This window comes from Lutjanus erythropterus, chromosome 6, assembly GCF_056507025.1.
Source record: "Lutjanus erythropterus isolate fLutEry1 chromosome 6, fLutEry1.hap2, whole genome shotgun sequence".
NCBI lineage: Eukaryota > Metazoa > Chordata > Actinopteri > Lutjaniformes > Lutjanidae > Lutjanus > Lutjanus erythropterus.
Window position 1 is genome coordinate 18,950,922 of NC_139322.1, and position 18,368 is coordinate 18,969,289.

Consider the following 18,368-nt stretch of genomic DNA (forward strand, 5'->3'; position numbering starts at 1 on the left):
TAAAGAAACCAAAAAAACATTCACATTTAAGAAGCTGAAACCAAAGAATTTTGACCATTTTTTTTCTTACAAATGACACAAACTGATTAATTGATTATCAAAATAGTTGTCAACTTATTTAATAATAGATTAATAATCAATTCATCATTGCAGCTCTTCATTATATCACTGGTACAGGTGATCTAATATAAAAAAAAAAGCTGCAGCTGACAACAATATGCCATTTTATTCTCCACAACCATTTGGCAACCCCCAGAAATTATCCGGTGACCCCCTGGGGGGTCCCGAACCCCAAGTTAAAAACCACTGTTCTAGCAGACATAAACCTCCATATACTGTATTTATGCTCCACAAAAAGTGGTCGTGTTTTTTGTTCTTGAATGTTCTATTTTTAGAGATGCATGTTAAGTTTTTTTTTTTTTTTCCAGCTGATACCAAGAACCGATAATTACTTTGCAACATGTAAGCTGTGGCTTAACCTGCGTGTGCATATATTAAAAGATTAGTCATCGACATTACCCCATCCTGAAAATCGAACAACATTGCTGTATTGCTTCTCATGGCTGATACCAACAAAGATAACTGGTCATTTTTGTATTAATTTTTGGATTTTAAAATGACGTTCGTATAACCTGTAGTTCGTGCACAGCTGAGGGTAAGAAAGGATTTAATATGGATGAGAGCAGCTCTTCCATGCTGCCACCCCTTTTTGGGTGAAAACAACCACTGCCATCTTTGCCACTTCAAATACATAAAGTAAGAACACTGTATTGCTGTTTAGCTATTAAGAGTCCAAATCCTCTGGCCAGTCAGGTGAACGATCATGCTATGTCTTTGCTGATCAACAATCTGCGTCGTCACATAGAAAGAATGGTCCTTTCAGTCTGCCACCTTCAACGCAGGTGGGCCTGGTATATACAGCTACATTACCTTCAGGCAGTGCATATTAAACATCTGTACATTTTAAATTGTTAAGACACATTATTTTGCTATTTTAGCACTGTTACACCAAACTACACTCGAAACCTTCACTTTGATCTACAAGCACGACCGGCATACGTGTCATTTACCCAGTAACATTAAGTAACACAGATGCACACGCTGACTGGTTGCTTTCATAGTGCTTGTTTTCACACAGAAGGGGGGTTTCATTTTCAAAATATAGCTCTAAGGGCAAAACATAATTTCTATTATCTATCCTGCTTGTTGGGAATCTCTAATCTAACCCAGTGAGACTGTGTGCATAAGTTAATTTAATGTTATTATTGTTAATGTTATCTTATCTAAAACATGATATTAAATCGTGCCAGTGCCTTAAAATGAAACAAATAATAGAAAGTCTGAAGTCTGATCACAGTTGCATCTGTAGTTCTTGTTGCAACATTTAAGTAATTATATATGTATTTATGTTGATATTACTATTTTCATACACAGGAAGGTTATATGACTTATACAATTAAGATTAACTGATTATTTTTTGTTGAGTTTATTTAATTTATTTTCTTTTTTTCAGACACAAAGGTTGTTAAAAATCAAATACTGATATTTATTTAGTCTGCATTTCACATATTAAAAGGTCTCAGTATGTCAGTCATCTGCATTATCCTGTCCTGAAACTGAAACATTGAAAAGGAGCTCACAGGCAGACTAAACAGAAAAACGCTTGCTATTGATCCAGCTCATTTATTAGTTATTTCTAACTATGATCATGGTTTGTTACTCAGGAAACGTTGATAAAATGTTGTTGATGTACTTGTGCAAAGTGACAGTGTAAGCATGTAATGCTATGCCAGTAAACTGAATGTGAAGGCTGTAAATTGAGTCCTTTTATCCTTAAAGCTTATCATGCTGTGGATTGTAATTATATTTTTTGAAGACAGACTGACACTGAATTCCCTTTTTGCCAAATACATAAAATGTGAAAACCTGTGCAGAATTTAAAATATTTTTAAAATATTTATTTATTACTTCACATATCATTTCATCATTCATTTGACTGTAACATCCTCCTTTACCCAGAAAAGTTATGCAACATCCACCACATAAAAGTTTTTGGGGGTTTTTTTTCACTTTATTCCCTTTAAGCTATGCACGTTTAGTTGCATGCACTCACTTGAAATCATTATCGCTCAACTTCTGTACTGTTTTTTGTTTGTTTGTTTTTTTAAGATGTGTTATATTTCTATATTCTCTATATTATTTCTAGTAGCACATCAGTGTAATTGCAGAATCCTCGCTTTGGTGACTTGTCTTAAGCAAAGCTGATTTAAAGATCCAGTGTGTTATAGTTAAGGGGATTTATTGGCAGACTCTGGCAGAAATGGTATATAATAAGTATGTTTTCATTAGGGTATAATTACCAGAAAAAAATGAATCGTTTTGTTTTCATTCCTTTAGCCATTTATATCTACAGAGGCCACAGATCTGCTTCCACAGAGGTCACCATGTTGCACTGCCATGTTTCTACAGTAGCTCAGAACAGAAAAACGCTCTAGATACAGCCTTCGGCATTTTGTGTCAGTTTCGTGGTCACTGTACGTTTCCTACATGCTTGAGAGGATCGAGCAATCTGCAAGCTCCCTGCTAGATGCCACAAAGTTCACTGGTCCTTTGAACCAGTAAAAATTTTGATAAATTGCACTTGAGTTTTGTAACATAAAAGGCCCTCTTGCAGCATTTACAGTATGTTTCACTTGTTCATTTGAGTCTTTAAGGACAGGAATGAAGTGTGAAACCACGGTGAGAGACTGAGAGGTTTGTCAGCAAGTCACTGAAATCAACTTCTACCATCAAATAAAAGAACATCGAGCAGTTTCAACATCATGAGGTTAGAGATTCAATACAGATTGTAAACCCAGAATACAAGACAGAGGTTTAAGATCTCAGTATTTACCAAACATTTCAAAAATCTCTTTTCAAACATTTCCTCATAACTTGTATTTGCAGCCCTTCAGAAACTTTGCATTTATTAGTGTATTTTGAAAACATGGGGCGAAATTTATTTCTGACTTTGTTGGTGGACAAACAGCTAGATGAGCTTTGACAAACATCTTTCCTCTCATCATCTGAAACTATATTATACTGTTTTTTTTTTTTTTTTTCCAAAGCGAGATGTTGCAAGCAGGTTAGAATCTTGCAGCCAATTTTCAGAGCTCAGAAGCCAGCAAAACCTTTTCTACAGGAGAGCAAACATAACCGTACTTCTGAGATGATAAAGCCACTGATTTGCACATACCTAAAAAAGTGACTTGTAAGAAGGTCACACTGCTGGTTGAAATATTTAGCAGTAGAATTGGCCACTAAGTTCTGGGTTTTCAAACTGTGGTCTGGAAACCAGCAGGGGCCCTTAGGTGGGTTGGAGAAAGTCCCCAACAAAAGGGAAGATAGAATATCATAACTATTATCACATTTTTTTTTAAGTTTGAATAACAAGAGAATTTTGATTTATTGCAATTACTGATCCTAGTTTGAGCATTGACCTATGAATATTTTTTTTAATCTTCAAACCTATGTGCAATTTGCATCTATTGTGGTGGTCCTTGGGAACTCCCGCATACCACAACAAATTCTGGTAAAAACCTTCTGAGTCCGTGTTTTCTGCACCTTTAATGTATTTTGAAGAAGAAAATTGCCTGTTGCTTTGTCAGAAACATACTTTTTAGAAACATTTTACAAAAAAGAACTAGATTCAGAGGGAGTGTTTTTTAAATCATCATGACTTCCTCTTTGTGTGAGTGTGGGTACGACTTGCATGTTGTGACTGGCTGATTTTTTATCATTGGTTAGGGCTTCTAGCCAGGTGTATTCCCTGCACTCCACAAAAAACTAAATCACATAAACAGAAGGCAGATTAATTCCTAACAGAAGATTCTGCAGGCATACACAAGCATTTCAATCTAATGTTGAAATCCAGGCTGTCACTGTTGCTGTGAGCTGTGTGCTTCTGTGAGGAAGTTCGTTATTTTCTGTCTTAAAAATGCTGACAGATATGATGATTCACTGCTATAACTGTGCAACAGGACTCAATCGAGGTTACAACGTGACATCGCCCCTCACAGCTTCGATATAAATTTCAAATACTTGTGTTGATGTTTGGTTGCCTGGGGACTGTCCACAGATGAGTGAGGGTAAAAATGAGAACATGAACTCTAAACAACAGTGGTAGAAAGTAAGCATGAAGTGTAGTCAATGGCAAGAGAGAAAATATTTTTTCATTCTGTTTGAATTGTACCACTAATTATGTTTGTTAATTCAAAACATAATTTTTCAAGTCAAGACATTTGCAGTTTGTGGTAAAACTGCTGAAGTATCAGTTTGTGAAAATACATAATTGGAAAAACTACACATCCAGAAGTCATGTAAGTCATATAAGTTTTCTCCCTCCAAAAGCTAACTTTGGCTGCTGAAACTATTAGTTAAGGCCGCAAGATTGGTGTTAATGGTATATGTTTTGCAAGAGAGAGATATAGTTTACTGAGCTGTTGCACGCAAAACTAAACTATGACAAACCTACCACAAACTAAGATTTGCCTGTCTTGTAAAATTCTTTTTTAAATTGACAAACAACATATGTGACAGACAGGATTTAGCACTCAAAGGGGTGTGACTTAGACACTCCATAGTCTGTCCCTACAAAGTCATGTGGCCCTTCAACCAGGATGAAGAACCTGCTGAGAGACTGTCATTCCTAAGTTTCACCACAAGATGGAAACAAAAGATCAGATAAAAATATCACACCGGTGGAAAAATCCTCCACTTTGTCACGAGGAACAAAACACTATCATAATTAGCAGTAATAGTGATAGTATCTGTTGAGGTATAATAGTTGTACAGGTAGTATCGTTTACATTTACATTAGATTAGAGTACATTTTAACACTTACTGGTTTTTCTGTTTCTGTACAAAATATCATAAATTCGAAATTATATAAATTACTTGATGTTTTACCTTTTCCACCTCACATTCCACTGTAATCTACTGTGTTTTTATTTTTTTTTTACATTTGTTTTTTGTGTTGTTTTGTTTTTATAGCTGTCTTTGTCAATAAATCACTGACCTCCCTGATTGAGTTAGCAGGATTACTTTTTGAATATGTGCCTGTGTGTGTGTGTGTGTGTGTGTGTGTGTGTGTGTGTGTGTGTTAGTGGGTCTGCTGGTAGAATCTGGCTTAGTAAACATTTGGCCAGAGCCTTGTGTACCATGTTCTAATTGAAGTGGACTACTTCTTGCCAATTAGTGAAACACTCCTTTAGCTTTAAAGTGAAAACCCAAAGGGTGCAGTGTCTAGAGGCCTCTTTGAAATATGCACTGGAAAAAATTAATAACTTGGCTATCCAACATCAAGCAAGGAAATAATTAGGTTTTTTGTCCTGGTTTTGAACTCACACTACATATAGTTTTATCAGGTCAAGGTAACATAACAGGATGATGATGAGGAGCAGTGGGAGGAAAACCTTTAAACATTGGACAGCAGAGGGCAGCGTGTTGGTAAGGTAAGACATCACATTCAATTAATGTCATGGCATTTACAGCTTCTGGTAAAACACACCTTAACAGAAGGGTTTGTCAGACCTGTTATATAATGTGTACACTCAAATTCAAAGAGGCTTTATTAGCGTGACCATAACAAAATACAATATTGCCAAATGTATAAAACTCTTTCTCTATGTATAAAGTGGACGACACAGTGGGTCAGAAAGTTTTATCTAATGTAAAAGCAAGTTTTTGCATTTCAATGTGTTTGCTGAGTGTAGTTTGCATGTTGTATGTTGAATGAACCAGAATTCTTCAGGACTGATGGTCTTACTTTTCCGATTTTACTCCCTTTGCCTCTGTTGTCGTTTGAATCCTGTGTTTTTCATTTTTCATCATTTCTCAGAACAGACACACAGGTCTACAGCTCACGAAATACAAAGACTGCTCTTCTTCTCACTTCGATATCTGACAGAGAGGCGTGCTTCACATTCCATGCTGTTTTTCCCCCTAAAATGTATTCATACTTAATAACCACAGTATTACCACCCACGTAAAAAAAAAAAAAAAAAAACAAGTATGCTAAAATACACTTAATTATAGTATATTTAGTGTACCTCCATGTAAACATGATTAACTAAATTTTATTTATTTTCTTATTTTATTTTATTACTAAAAATGTACTTTTTTTATGTACTAACAACATACCTAGAATGCTATTAATATATCATTAGTGCAACTAAAATACTGATATACAATCATGTGTAATTAACTGTAGTGTTTTGAGACAACATTAAGTTGCACTTAAACATATTTGGCTACGTCTTTTTATAAGAATGCTGTACTTTTTATCTGCTGTAAATACATTTTAATCGACTTTTCAGATAACTGTTACTATGCTTATAATTTATATGAAATATATTTTTAATTCAATCAAAATGTGTGGATAATAAATTCTAAATAGAATTTATCTGAATTTGAAATGGCTTTCAAGTGCACTTTGATAAAGCATACTAATAGTGTATTACAAAGGATTTGATATAAATAATTAAACTTTTCACAACTAGATTATGATTGTAAGTATTGGCAATTTAATATACTTTTTCAAAGAACACCGAGGTATAGCTTCAAATAAACTTGTATTTAAGTGTACTTTTTGTAAGCATACAAATATACTTGTAGTAATGTTTCTATACTTAGATTATATTTCAAATACACTAAAGCATACTACTTTTCTACTTGGGTGTAGAAACCTACGCTCCAATTTGTTAAATTTAGTTGTGATTCACAAAGAAGTTCTATTTTTGGAGACATATTTATTGTCACAACAGCCACTGGATGGTACAGTGCTGACAAATACCTTGTACAGTCATTTATAAAATATTTTGTGCAGTCTCTCTGGAGTTACAAGACATTAACATGTTAAGGCAGGATAGGATTTACTGTACACAGATGCATATACAAGCGCATGTTTCAAAAGATATAAATATACAAAGTATTTTAACAAACTATTCAGTGCACTTAATGTTTATCTGCATTGCAAAACAAGAAACAGAAAGTAAATAAATATTACTATAGTGATTTTCCAGCATATATGACAATAAAGAACAGAACAACTGTTAAACAAAATAATACCTGTCACATACAGTATTAATAGTCAAAAAATTCCATATTTATTTACACCAAATATATGATGAGATTGTCTGATGTGGAGTTATGTATGTGCTTGATTTAAACATGTCTAATAAAATAACTAATATGAGATTTAAGTGTGCCAGGAGTGAGTCCAATATCTGCAAACTGGTAACACTGTAATGTAAAAATTACAGTAATTCATAACATAGTGCTACAACGGGCTACCGCTTCTTTGAGATGCTGGTACACACAGAGTGCAGTCTGCACCAGGGCTGTCAAACTCAACTGGGTTCATGGGCCACATACAGTCCAGTCTGACCTCAAGTGGGCTGAACCAGTAAAACCCCTGAATGGTCCCCTATTTTTCAATGTTTTCAATGAACCATGCATCTTCAAAAGAGGTGATAACAGCTGTCTTAAGAAAAACAAATGCAAATTCAATAATATCTCAGTTATTCTACTGTCATTACATGTGCATTACAATGTACAGATTACAACGGATCTACACAAGTTATCTCTTGTCTTGCATAATATTTAAAAATCAAAACTTTTGGCAGTTCCTTATATTGTTTTTAGATTGACATCTTATACAGATTATAAGGTTTTGCACATTGTTCAATTATCTTTAACTATGACCACAGTAAGTATTCACTGCAGAGAGCTGTATTAAGGTCTGGAAATAGTGAATATTTTCTGCAACTTTTTACACTTTGCAAAGTCATCTATTGGGCCAGCTTGGACCCTTTGGCAAGCCGGTTCTGGCTGCAGGCCATATGTTTGACACCCTTGGTCTGGAACAACTGCTGGAGTGCTGTTACACAGCTGACAGACATGGTCTCTGCTTATAAAACAGACGTCCTGATGGCCCTCTGACATTTCAGTCACACGCACTTGGCTGATGGAAGTATGACTCATCGCCGTCCTCCTGTCTCATACCCAAACAGTCGTGGTGTTCTCTGGAGGCTTTTCCTACAGCAAACGACAGCAGCGTCAGCATTTGTTTACGACGGTGTAATTAAAAATCAAAGCCTTATGTATATTTGTGAACATTTCAGCTTACTAGCTTACCTTCTGCTGTTGAATATACATCACGGCGTCATGAACAGTGACGAAAATATGTTGAGGGTTCATGTAGTTCATTAGACCGCTTGATGTGAGGATCTTGAGGACGCTCTCTAAAGGGATAGAAATCATTGATCAATGTACACTATATGCAAGTGAATTTTTCACATATGTAATATGTATTTATTATCATATCTGAAGCAGAGAATATATAAGAGAAAGCTCATTCTATCCTCCTATGTTTTCTTTGTTGAAACCCTAACCAGTGACAAGGATTAGAAATTAGCTAAGCAGTTATATGTCCTATATACACTGCATTGGCTCCATTTTTTATTTCATGTAACAATGCCTACATGTACTGTCTCTGTTAAATAAATAAAATAAAGTTTTGTCCATGAAAGCAACTTTTTACAATTTAGAGCTATATTTACTTTTATTGTCAGGTGGCGACCCCTTGTGGTCATATTATTTATGACAGGAGCAGTACAAAGAGTGAGAAAGTCCAGAGATGGAGGAAGAAGGGTGGATGGATCAGTCAAACAAGCACAGGTCTTACACCCAGGACACCAAGATTCATGTCCCGTGTTATCCAAAAGTCAATTTTGACTGAACCCCATGTATTGAAGCTGTGAGTCTTCTGCAGCAGCTGTGGGTTCAACCTCCTGCCCCAAAAAGCTTCTTTTTTTTTTGTTGTCTAAGCCTAATTTAGTAGTTTTGGTGCCTAAACCTCACCAAAGTGCAACATGACTTACATAACACTCTTAAGATTCAGTACATCTGTCGCTGCTGGTAGCCTCCACAGGTCATACATGTCTTTTTGGAAGTGATTAGCAATCATCCCATTCTGTTGTTTAGTTATGAGAGTGTGTCGACAGAGGAAACAATTAGGAAAGGGATCATTTGGATACATAAGCCTTACCATTGCAGTTTGCCAAATATACATGAACTCCAGCTTTTTGACACTCAGAACACATCTACAAAAAAACAAAACAAAACAAACAAAAGTAATGCATGAAGAAATGCAGGGAACGCTTGACAGTGAAGTTTGAGGCATAATGTCTCACTTAAGCGGACTGACCTGTATAAAGAGTCTCGCTCCAGCAACATCAACAAATATCACACTGCTGCAATCAATTAACACGGCCTGAACATCACCCTCAGAAGTTTCTACAGAAAAGAAATGAAAAGGAAATGAAAGGAAAGCTTGCCTTGACATTGTCTGCAGTACAAAATGTAATATATGTCATTTGTAACAGTAATAATGTGTGCTGTACATAAAATGAGAACATCTGTAATTTCTAGTTTTCGGAGCAATATGTATATTTATTATTGTCCACACAGAACAACAAAAACATTTTAATAACTTACCAGATTTAAAGAACTCATTTTCTGAAGAAAACGATGTGTTTGCAATGCCTCTTTCCTAAAGAACGATAGAAGCAGAAAAAATCTATTTGGCACTGAAATTATACTTGATTGTACAGTGTGAACTCAGCGATCGCAGTAGTCATACCACAGTGTTGACGGTGGACTCCCTCTCCCGTTTCTCCAGGGCTTTCCTGGCCTTCTCCCGGCTGCGGATCTTCTCTGGCGTCAGGCCCAGCAGCCTACTCACCTCCTCCCTGAAGAAGTTACGGTTGCCATAATAAATAGGCCCGTTGTAAGTCAGGATCTTCACTCCAGGCACCTCATAGCACTGAAAGAAAAACAAGATTGTCTAACTTTATCAGGGTAAGGTGCATCGCCCCTGAGGTTATGATTAGCATGTTTGAAAGCACATTTATTTGCATGCAAAAAAAACCCAAAAACAATACAAAGATTAAGCAGTAAGCATGTCCCCTCACCTTGCTGTGGTTCTCCAGCGGTCTGTAAATTTCTGTGTTGCTGGCCCGACCAAGCACTGAACAACCAGCCCTGTTGAACCATGAACAAATACAGATATAAAACTCTCAATGCAGTTTAATTTATAATTTGTTTCTGGGGCTTTATAATCACTATAAGACATGAGCTCAGGAGCTCTAGCCAGACTGCATCATGATATTTGTGCAGAGGAAAGTGGAAAATGCACCTTTGTGTACGGCAGATGACAGTCATCATAGAGAAAACCACCCCGATGGCTAGGCCAAGGTCCACGTTAAGTACCACTACAGACAGCCAGGTCACCACCCAAACCATCTACACAAAGACATGGCCACAATGACTCATTGTCATGGCAGGATATAACAATTACATAACAATGGAAGCATGAAAATTATGCTTAATTCCAGCCAAGCAATCAGTGTTAAAGGGGAATCTCATGTGCAGCCTTTGCTCCAGTGTTGTTAACCCAATCAGTGTCCTTACAAAGTCCATTTTGCTGATTCTCCACATCTCAGGTAAGTCCTGGAACTGCAGGAACATCTGCCTGAGGCTGGTAATGTTGATGCATGCCAGTACTGCCTGGAGGGAGAGATAAGGGTTGAGATGAATTCACTTTTCTTCCCTCTTTCTCTTTGACATGCTCATAGAGATACACACATACAGTAAACACACCTTGGGTAGGAAGTAGAACAGTGGTCCAATCAGCAGCAGCACAATCAGAACAACCAGACTAGTGAATAAACCAGAGAGCTGCGGGAACACATATGACATGCATGTGGATTAGACCTTATAAAACCCCAGTCTGTACCTATTTGACTCTGTAAATTTTAGGTACATTCACATACACAAATGAACAGTAATTATAGATGGAGGATCAACACTTTGTATTTATCTGTTGATGTTTTTCTGCTATGATTAAAGGGATAGTTGAGACTTTTTGAAGTAGAGTTGTATGAAATACTTATCCATAGTCAGTCTATTACCTGTAGTAGATGGTGGAGAGGAGCACCAGCATGGAAGTGTGGAGTACTGGTGTAAAAAACTAAGCAATAAACTGCTGCAGACAAGGTCAGCAGGAAAGCATACTTTGGCCAAGGAAAAAAAATCACTACCAGGTTGTGTATATGCAACCTTTAAAAGGTTTTCACCGCTTTGCCATTAAACATCCTTTTCTAATGGAAAACCAGTGGGTTTACACCAAATATCACTCTCTCCAGGGCCACCAAAATTAGGAAAAAACAGGAATTTTATCTCACAAAACACTGGAGCTGGAGAGAGCAATATTTTGCTTATATGCCTGACAGCAAGTTAATGCAGTGATAATACTCTAAATATACTGTACACTTAAAATTAAATTGATTTGTTTAGACAGCCAAACTATGTTTTGCTGCAGACGCTGTCTACCGCAGTACATGGGTCAGCTTCTTACACCGGTACTCCTGTTGTGTGTTGACTTCCATCTACTGCAGGTGATACACCGACTATGGACAAATATCTCATATACCACAAAACTCTGAATGATCCCTTCAAAGCATCAGTTAACATGATAACTTAAATCCAGTTGTTAGTGTTCATCTTTACAATAATTTACTCAATAGTCTGAATAGTTTTGTCCCTTGGTGTGACCTTTCTGTACCTTTACAAAGAGCCGACCAATAATTTATGAGTGTGACACAAAATTAGATACACAGAAGTTACCGTATATCAAGTACAGTACCTGCGTGTGTCCTCCAGCACTCTCCAGTATGTTAGTGGTGGCCAGAGTGGCTGAGCTGGGGAAGCAGGTGAAGAAAGAAGACACTGTGTTGGAGACGCCATGAGCCAACAGCTCCTGAAATCAAACACAGGGTTAAATATAAATAGTTAATTGATTTGTGATAATCATCAAAACCAACATTTCAACAAACAGTTGTGACATTCACACACTTCACCTGGTTGGGATGTATGGAATATCCATGTTTATCGGCATAGATCATCGCCAGCGAGACCGACACAGCGTAACCAACAAATGTTATAGCTACTGTGTCTCCGGCAATCTCAGGGAAAGTGTGGAAGGCAGGCATCTGTGGCTTCGGGAATCTAGGAAAAGGAGAATTAAAAATCAAACTACTGGATGCTACTTAAGTACTTTAAGTTTTCTTTTTTCAAAATCGAAAAAATTACCCAGCTGGGATGTGGCCAACTATCTCGATGTTGTAGGCAGAGTCCAGTGAGGAGGCATAGGCCACACCTGTAGCAATGATCACCTGAAGAATGAATTATAAAAGCATGACTTATTACCTGTTCACTGTATTAGAAATAATAAATGTAACATTCATAAATCCAGTGGACTAACTGTGAGGATCTCCACAGGGATAGGTGTACGCAGTCGCTGCCGGTAGCGCATGTTGATCTCCTTAACTGGCACCAGGACAGCAAAACACATCAAGGAGATCAGCAGCTCGGCCGTGTTGGTGTGAGGAAGGTTCTCCATCACTGACGCTAAAGTCTGAGAACACAAAGTCAGTCAGCTGTGAGCAAACTGCACCAAATTATAACATGCCGTTGCTGTTCTTTGGAATACTATCAAAATAAAACCTTTGCTAATTCAGAGAGATGCCAAAACACTCACTCACTCTTTTAGCACTAGCCATTTAGACTATTGTAATTCCCTTTTTACCGTCTTACTAAAACTAAACTAAAACTAAAATGGATCACATTTCCCCACTGCTTAATTGATTTTTGTTTTTGTTTTTAAGCTTTGAACATCAGAGATCTTCTTTCTTTTTTATGTTCCAGACAGATTTCTTTTAAATATTCCTGCCTCTGGATATTAGTGTGACAAGCACTCCCAGTGTTTTTAAAAGGATTAAAGACTTATCTTTTAAATCTGAATTTTAATTCAATTTTGAGTAATGTTATAACTTTAAGCTCCAGTCATTGGTTTTTATATTAAGGTAATTCCTGATGATTCTATTACATCATTCTTACTTTTATTCATCAAGATTTTATCGCTTTATTAATGTCATTTTTACTTTTGCAAAACTTGAGACCGTGAGACGTCATCGTTAGACATGTTAGACACTGCTTACCTTGAAGAGGGAGAAGGTCCCAGTCTGACGAGGGAGCCGCAGCCCCAGAATGCTTTGCAGCTGTGAGATGGTAACATGGAAGGCAGCAGCACTGGTGAAGGCCTTCACAATTGGCTCTGACAGATAGGTGGAGAGAAAGCCCAGCTGAAGACCGAACATGCAGAGCTGGAGCACAAGAGATTAACATAAAATTACGAGCTGTATCAACGAATCAAGTCTCGGTTATGTCGTTATTTCATTTTGTGATTTTGCATTTAATTCATAGACGTTCTCTGTTTATCTGTCTTACCATAATAATTCCTGAGAGGAGCGCTACAGCTGAGGCTACGCCAATCCTCTGGGCCTCAAACTCAGCTGCTTCAGGCGAACTGGAGTTCATCTCCAGAGGAGTGGGAACCAGCTGCTCCACCACAGAGCCGGTCATCAGACTCACCACAGCAAAGGTACCTGAGAACAGATCCATCATCTCAGTAACGGTAGAAAATTTTATTACCTGACACTGCGTTCAAGATGCATGCATAATGTGACTGTTTATAATAATGTAGGGCTAACACATCACCCCTGTTGATTTAGATGATATTCGTTATGCCTCTCTAGAGTATAATATAGATGTTATGATGACACAAGTCTTACCTGTGGACACGTGTCGACCTGTGCCAAAGACCATGTAGAGGACCACAGGGAAGAAGGAGGTGTAAAGGCCGAATATCGGTGCCACAGATGTGAGTAAAGCAAAGGCCATGCCTGTTCAGAGACATTCAACAGAGTTATTCAGTAAACACACGTTTTTCCTTATCTATGTTCAGAATGTAAAAGCTGTCCTTATGGTTTTTAAGGCTGAAGCATATAAAGTTAATTGTGTAAAAAAAAATAAAGAGACTAAAAAATGGTAATGTAAAATTTGACTGATTAGCTTTACAGCTGTGAATTTAAACACTTCATTTAATCAGGAAGGCACAATGAGGTCAAGATCTCATTATGAAGTGAGACCTGAGTACAGAGTAAAAACATCAAAAAATAAAATATAATAAAAATGCTCATAGAAATAACACAATAATAATGATAATAATAAAAAATAACACTGTAATATTTCTCCAATTCCTTTAGTAATTATCAATATTAACTATTATAATAGTATAATAATTTGTGTTCCTTATCTTGTTTATCTATTTCTTATTTACAGCTATTTCATTGGTGCTTCTCTCTATTTTGCTGTTCCCTTTGCTGTAATACTGTACTCATTGTAGGATTGATAGAGAATTATCTTATTTTGTCCCATTTTAGTAGGCCATCGACAATTCCATGTATTGATTTGAATTACATAAACTACATATATTGTTTTTATTCTTAGAAATAGTAGTAGCAGTTTAATGACAACAACAACGATAATAATAATGAATAATAATAATAATAATAATAATAATAATAATAATAATAATAATAGCTTTACTTGTATAGCACTTTTCTATACAATTAGTTCTTCAAATACATGTTAAAGACTACAAAACAAAATGATTTATTTAATTAAATTATATTAAGTCATTTAATAATTGATATTTAGTATTTTTAATTACTGTGTAAGAGAAAACATGCGTTTTTGTGACTGGCAGGTTATAACCAGCTGTACTTTGATCCGGATGATATATTTATTTACTCACCTTGAGGAATGTGAAGAATACCAACCGTCAGTCCCCCTATAGTATCTCCTAATATCCATTTCTTGAGTCTGTATCTTGGCAGCCAGCTGAAAATGGGCACTCTCTCCCTCAACAGGTGAAGGCAGGCTCGTCTTGAACACCTGCACCTCTCAATAAGCTTCTCCCGGAGCCGCAGACTTCCAGTCGAGCCCTCGTCGGAGCCGTAGGCCTGTTTGAAGCGGTCCTCCGTGTAGATACTCCTGTACACGGCCACAGAAGCGCTCATATTGTCCCGGTAGAGATGAGAGATGATGGCTCACCATGCAGGCGCTGTTGTAGAGTCGGTAAAAGTGTTGTGTCTCTCAGCTATACATTTATAGCAGACTCTGCCCTGACCTCAAGAGCCATTGCATTTTCCTGTCAGACTCCTCTTAGCCAATGACATGGCTCAAAGCTCAACCTTTTTTTGTTACAGTGTTGAACAACTTTTTTCACATCTTTGTCTCTGCCTCAGGCAACATAAAGGTGTGCTGGTCAACTTTTTCCTCTGGGTCCTACTGCTAAAAGGGTTTTGTTAAAAAACTTCATTTATAACCAGAGATGGGGAGAAAAGTACAAATACTTAAGTCACTGTACTTAAGTAGAGCTATCAGGTATTTTTTTTTACTTTTAACCCCAAACTTTTTAACAAAACTATCTGTGCTTTCTGCTCCTTACATTTTCAAACAGGCACATTACTTCAGTTTTAATGTGTTTGAGGGGAACTATTTTTATATATTTATATTTATTATTAAGACAAATTTCAACCTAAATGAATGACACAGTGACAGAGAAAAAGGCAATTAATTGGTATCCTTTAGTGCATATTATACACACCAGATGAAGACAAAAACGAGGTAAAAGACATAGGAAGAAAATGCTGTGAAAGGCGTGTCAAGGCAAAAACTATATAAACTCACAACACAGATGAGAACAAGCAGTAAAAGCAGCAACAAGATGAAAACCGTTAAAATCAAAACAATGAGAACATCGCAACAGGATGTAATAAGACGAAAACAAGGTAAATCATGAAACAAGATGTAAATTATTTAAAAGATGCAACAAGACGAAAACAACATAAAAGACATAACAAGATGAAACAAGACTAAAATAAGATAAAAACATAACAAGACAAAAATGGCATAAAAGACATAAGATGAAAACAGCACAAAAGATATAACAAGTTGAAACTATATGAAAACATCATAAAAGACATAACAATACAAAAATAACATAATAAGACGAAAACAATGTAATGAGACGAAAAAGCCATAAGATATAACAAGACACAACAAGATGAAAACAGCGCAAAAAACACAATAAGACGCAATAAGATAAAAACAACATAGCAAGACAACAAGATGAAATCAGTGCAAAAGATGTAACAAGATGAAAACAATGAAATAAAAGCAACAAGACAAAGATAGTGTAACAGACATGACAAGATGTAAACTAAACAAAAGATGTAACAAGACATAACAAGATTAAAACAGTGCTAAAGATGTAGTGCGACAAAAACAACGAAATACAAGCAAAGACAACATAAAAAGAGATGAAAAAGACATAAACAACATAAAAAACATAATATATTCACAGCACAAAACTAGCAACGAAAAAGTAGTAAGACGTAACAAGACGACAGCAGCGTAAAAGATACAACAGGATGAAAATGACAAAAACAGATGGAGCGGGAGATTCAAGCACACCGAAAAGGTGAGGCTCAATTACCTTTGCACAGAAACAGCAACTAGGAATGTCTCTGACACCATCTTTTTATTTTTATACTTTACTTTTTCACTTTTACTTGGGCAAAGAAGTTTAATCAGTACCTCTACTTTTACCAGAGTATCTGTATTTCTAGTTGAGTAAAGAATGTGTGTACTTTTGCCACCTCTACTCACAACCCCTCCCTCCAAACACACACACACATACATCCTTTGCGTTGCACAGTCCTCTCCTCCCTCATGTCCTCCAGAGAGCCACGCGGGAGGTACAAGCTCAGAAGAGGCACAATTAAGTCATACAATGTATACTACTGTGAAACGCCTACGGAGATCAAAGTCGTATTGTTGGTGGAGCCAAGGTGTAACCTCAAACCATGTCTGTTAGCGAGGAGTTCATTTCCGAGAAGGATGGATGTCTGTAATGGGTGGGCGGTGTTTAAGTTGTGTAGCCATAAGGAAAAGAGCTCTGGTACCCATGAGACCCCTGTGAAACTCAATCACACATGGCAGCCTGGTTCATGGATCAAACCACACCTTGACTCTGATCAGAGATTGTGTGTGATGACTGAGATGTTGTTCTTTGTCAGACAGGAGTGACGACAAGGGGGCTTTGGATGAAAAAAAAATAACAAGATGTGTGTCTACTGGCCATAACATATTACTGTCAAAATGTAGCTTGGAAATCTAACATAATGGATAATCATAATCATAATAGAAGGTGTTTTTGAGTAAGAATGAGTATGAGGCAGAGAGTAATCAGTCACCATCTCAAGAGAGGTTCAGTCTGGTTAAGCCCAGCAGTGGGTGCTGTGAATGAACCTCACCCAACTCATGAATGGCGTCTCCCATCCCCAGGCTACGTGAGGAAAAGCAGGCAATGCCACCATTTTCTATTGTTGTGCAGACCAACACCCAAGGATTTTTGCCTGAATGGACTCAGACCTTGACTACAAGGGCAGAAAGTTTAAAATTGGACTGTATCACACGTTCACATCTCCAGCAAAGATGACGAGGCATCTAGTGTTTCATTTGTGAAGTTTTACCTTCATTGACCATCCAGTCAAGTAACATGAACGCACACAGTGTATTTGACTGGCATTGTCAACCTGACAGGTGCAATCCAACATGTATGATCATGTTTCCCATGTTTCCTAGATGACAGCGTGGTGTTTGTATAATTAAAATATACAAGAAAACCTCTGATGCAAATATGAGCAAAAACTTTTTAAACTCTTATTTTAAAGGTAAAGTATGTAAGATTTAGAAGGATCTATTTGCAGAACATGGCAGGTATGGAATATAATATTCATAAGTATGTTTTTATTCATATATAGTCATCTGATAATGAGAATTGCTGTGCTATTGTTATCTTACGGCCAAAATACTGAGCCACAGCCCGTGGCACACTTTATAACCAACTGAAGAACTATGCAGGTATCACACTGCTCATCCATTACATAGATATTCCCTTTCCTGTTGAACAGGCCCCGAGATGCTGATTATAAAAAATATACATGCACATTTTATCCACTTGGGTTACACAAATTTTATTGCAACAGAGTAAGACGTGGCAAAGTGAGCTCAATGTGATTTGGTGCCCAGGCTCAAGCTTAAAAATTGTTTGTTTGACTTGGGCCAGGCTATAGGATGTGAGCACCACAGGCCTGTGCAGGGCTGCAGCAGGCTCACTATAAAGACTGAGTCTGTGACAACACAGTTATCTGAAGGTGCAGGTGCTGCCATGGTTCTACAGTAGCCCAGAACAGAAAAAACAAAGCTGTAATAAGCTGAACTTTAAGATAAGATAAACTATTGATCCCACACTGGGGAAAGGCTATTTGTCACTTAGCTGGAATTATGTTTCTCCA

At 37.0% G+C, this 18,368-nt stretch overlaps 1 protein-coding gene across 1 annotated transcript; it reads right to left on the minus strand.

Annotated features, from left to right (window-relative positions):
- Nucleotides 1–7,564: 7,564 nt before the first annotated feature.
- Nucleotides 7,565–15,203, minus strand: slc26a10 (solute carrier family 26 member 10). Its single transcript, XM_084720999.1, has 18 exons — nt 14,759–15,203; nt 13,734–13,844; nt 13,390–13,547; nt 13,101–13,265; nt 12,365–12,517; nt 12,193–12,275; nt 11,961–12,108; nt 11,747–11,860; nt 10,702–10,779; nt 10,513–10,608; nt 10,238–10,344; nt 10,014–10,083; nt 9,683–9,865; nt 9,538–9,592; nt 9,248–9,336; nt 9,089–9,143; nt 8,176–8,282; nt 7,565–8,076 (listed from the first exon to the last, which is right to left on the minus strand). The coding sequence occupies exons 1-18, from the start codon at nt 15,021–15,023 to the stop codon at nt 8,038–8,040; spliced, it is 2,076 nt and encodes a 691-aa protein (XP_084577125.1). The 5' UTR covers nt 15,024–15,203; the 3' UTR covers nt 7,565–8,037.
- Between the last annotated feature and the right edge of the window lie 3,165 nt (nt 15,204–18,368).

What these genes read in the sequence shown, in the direction of transcription:
- slc26a10 (XM_084720999.1), bottom strand. Translation starts at nt 15,023, where the DNA reads ATGAGCGCTTCTGTGGCCGTGTACAGGAGTATCTACACGGAGGACCGC. An exon ending in GTCATCTGCCGTACACAAAG is followed by an intron (nt 10,084 to 10,237) that starts GTGCATTTTCCA and finishes ATGGTTCAACAG; the next exon opens with GGCTGGTTGTTCAGTGCTTG. An exon ending in TGTATATTCAACAGCAGAAG is followed by an intron (nt 8,077 to 8,175) that starts GTAAGCTAGTAA and finishes CGTTTGCTGTAG; the next exon opens with GAAAAGCCTCCAGAGAACAC.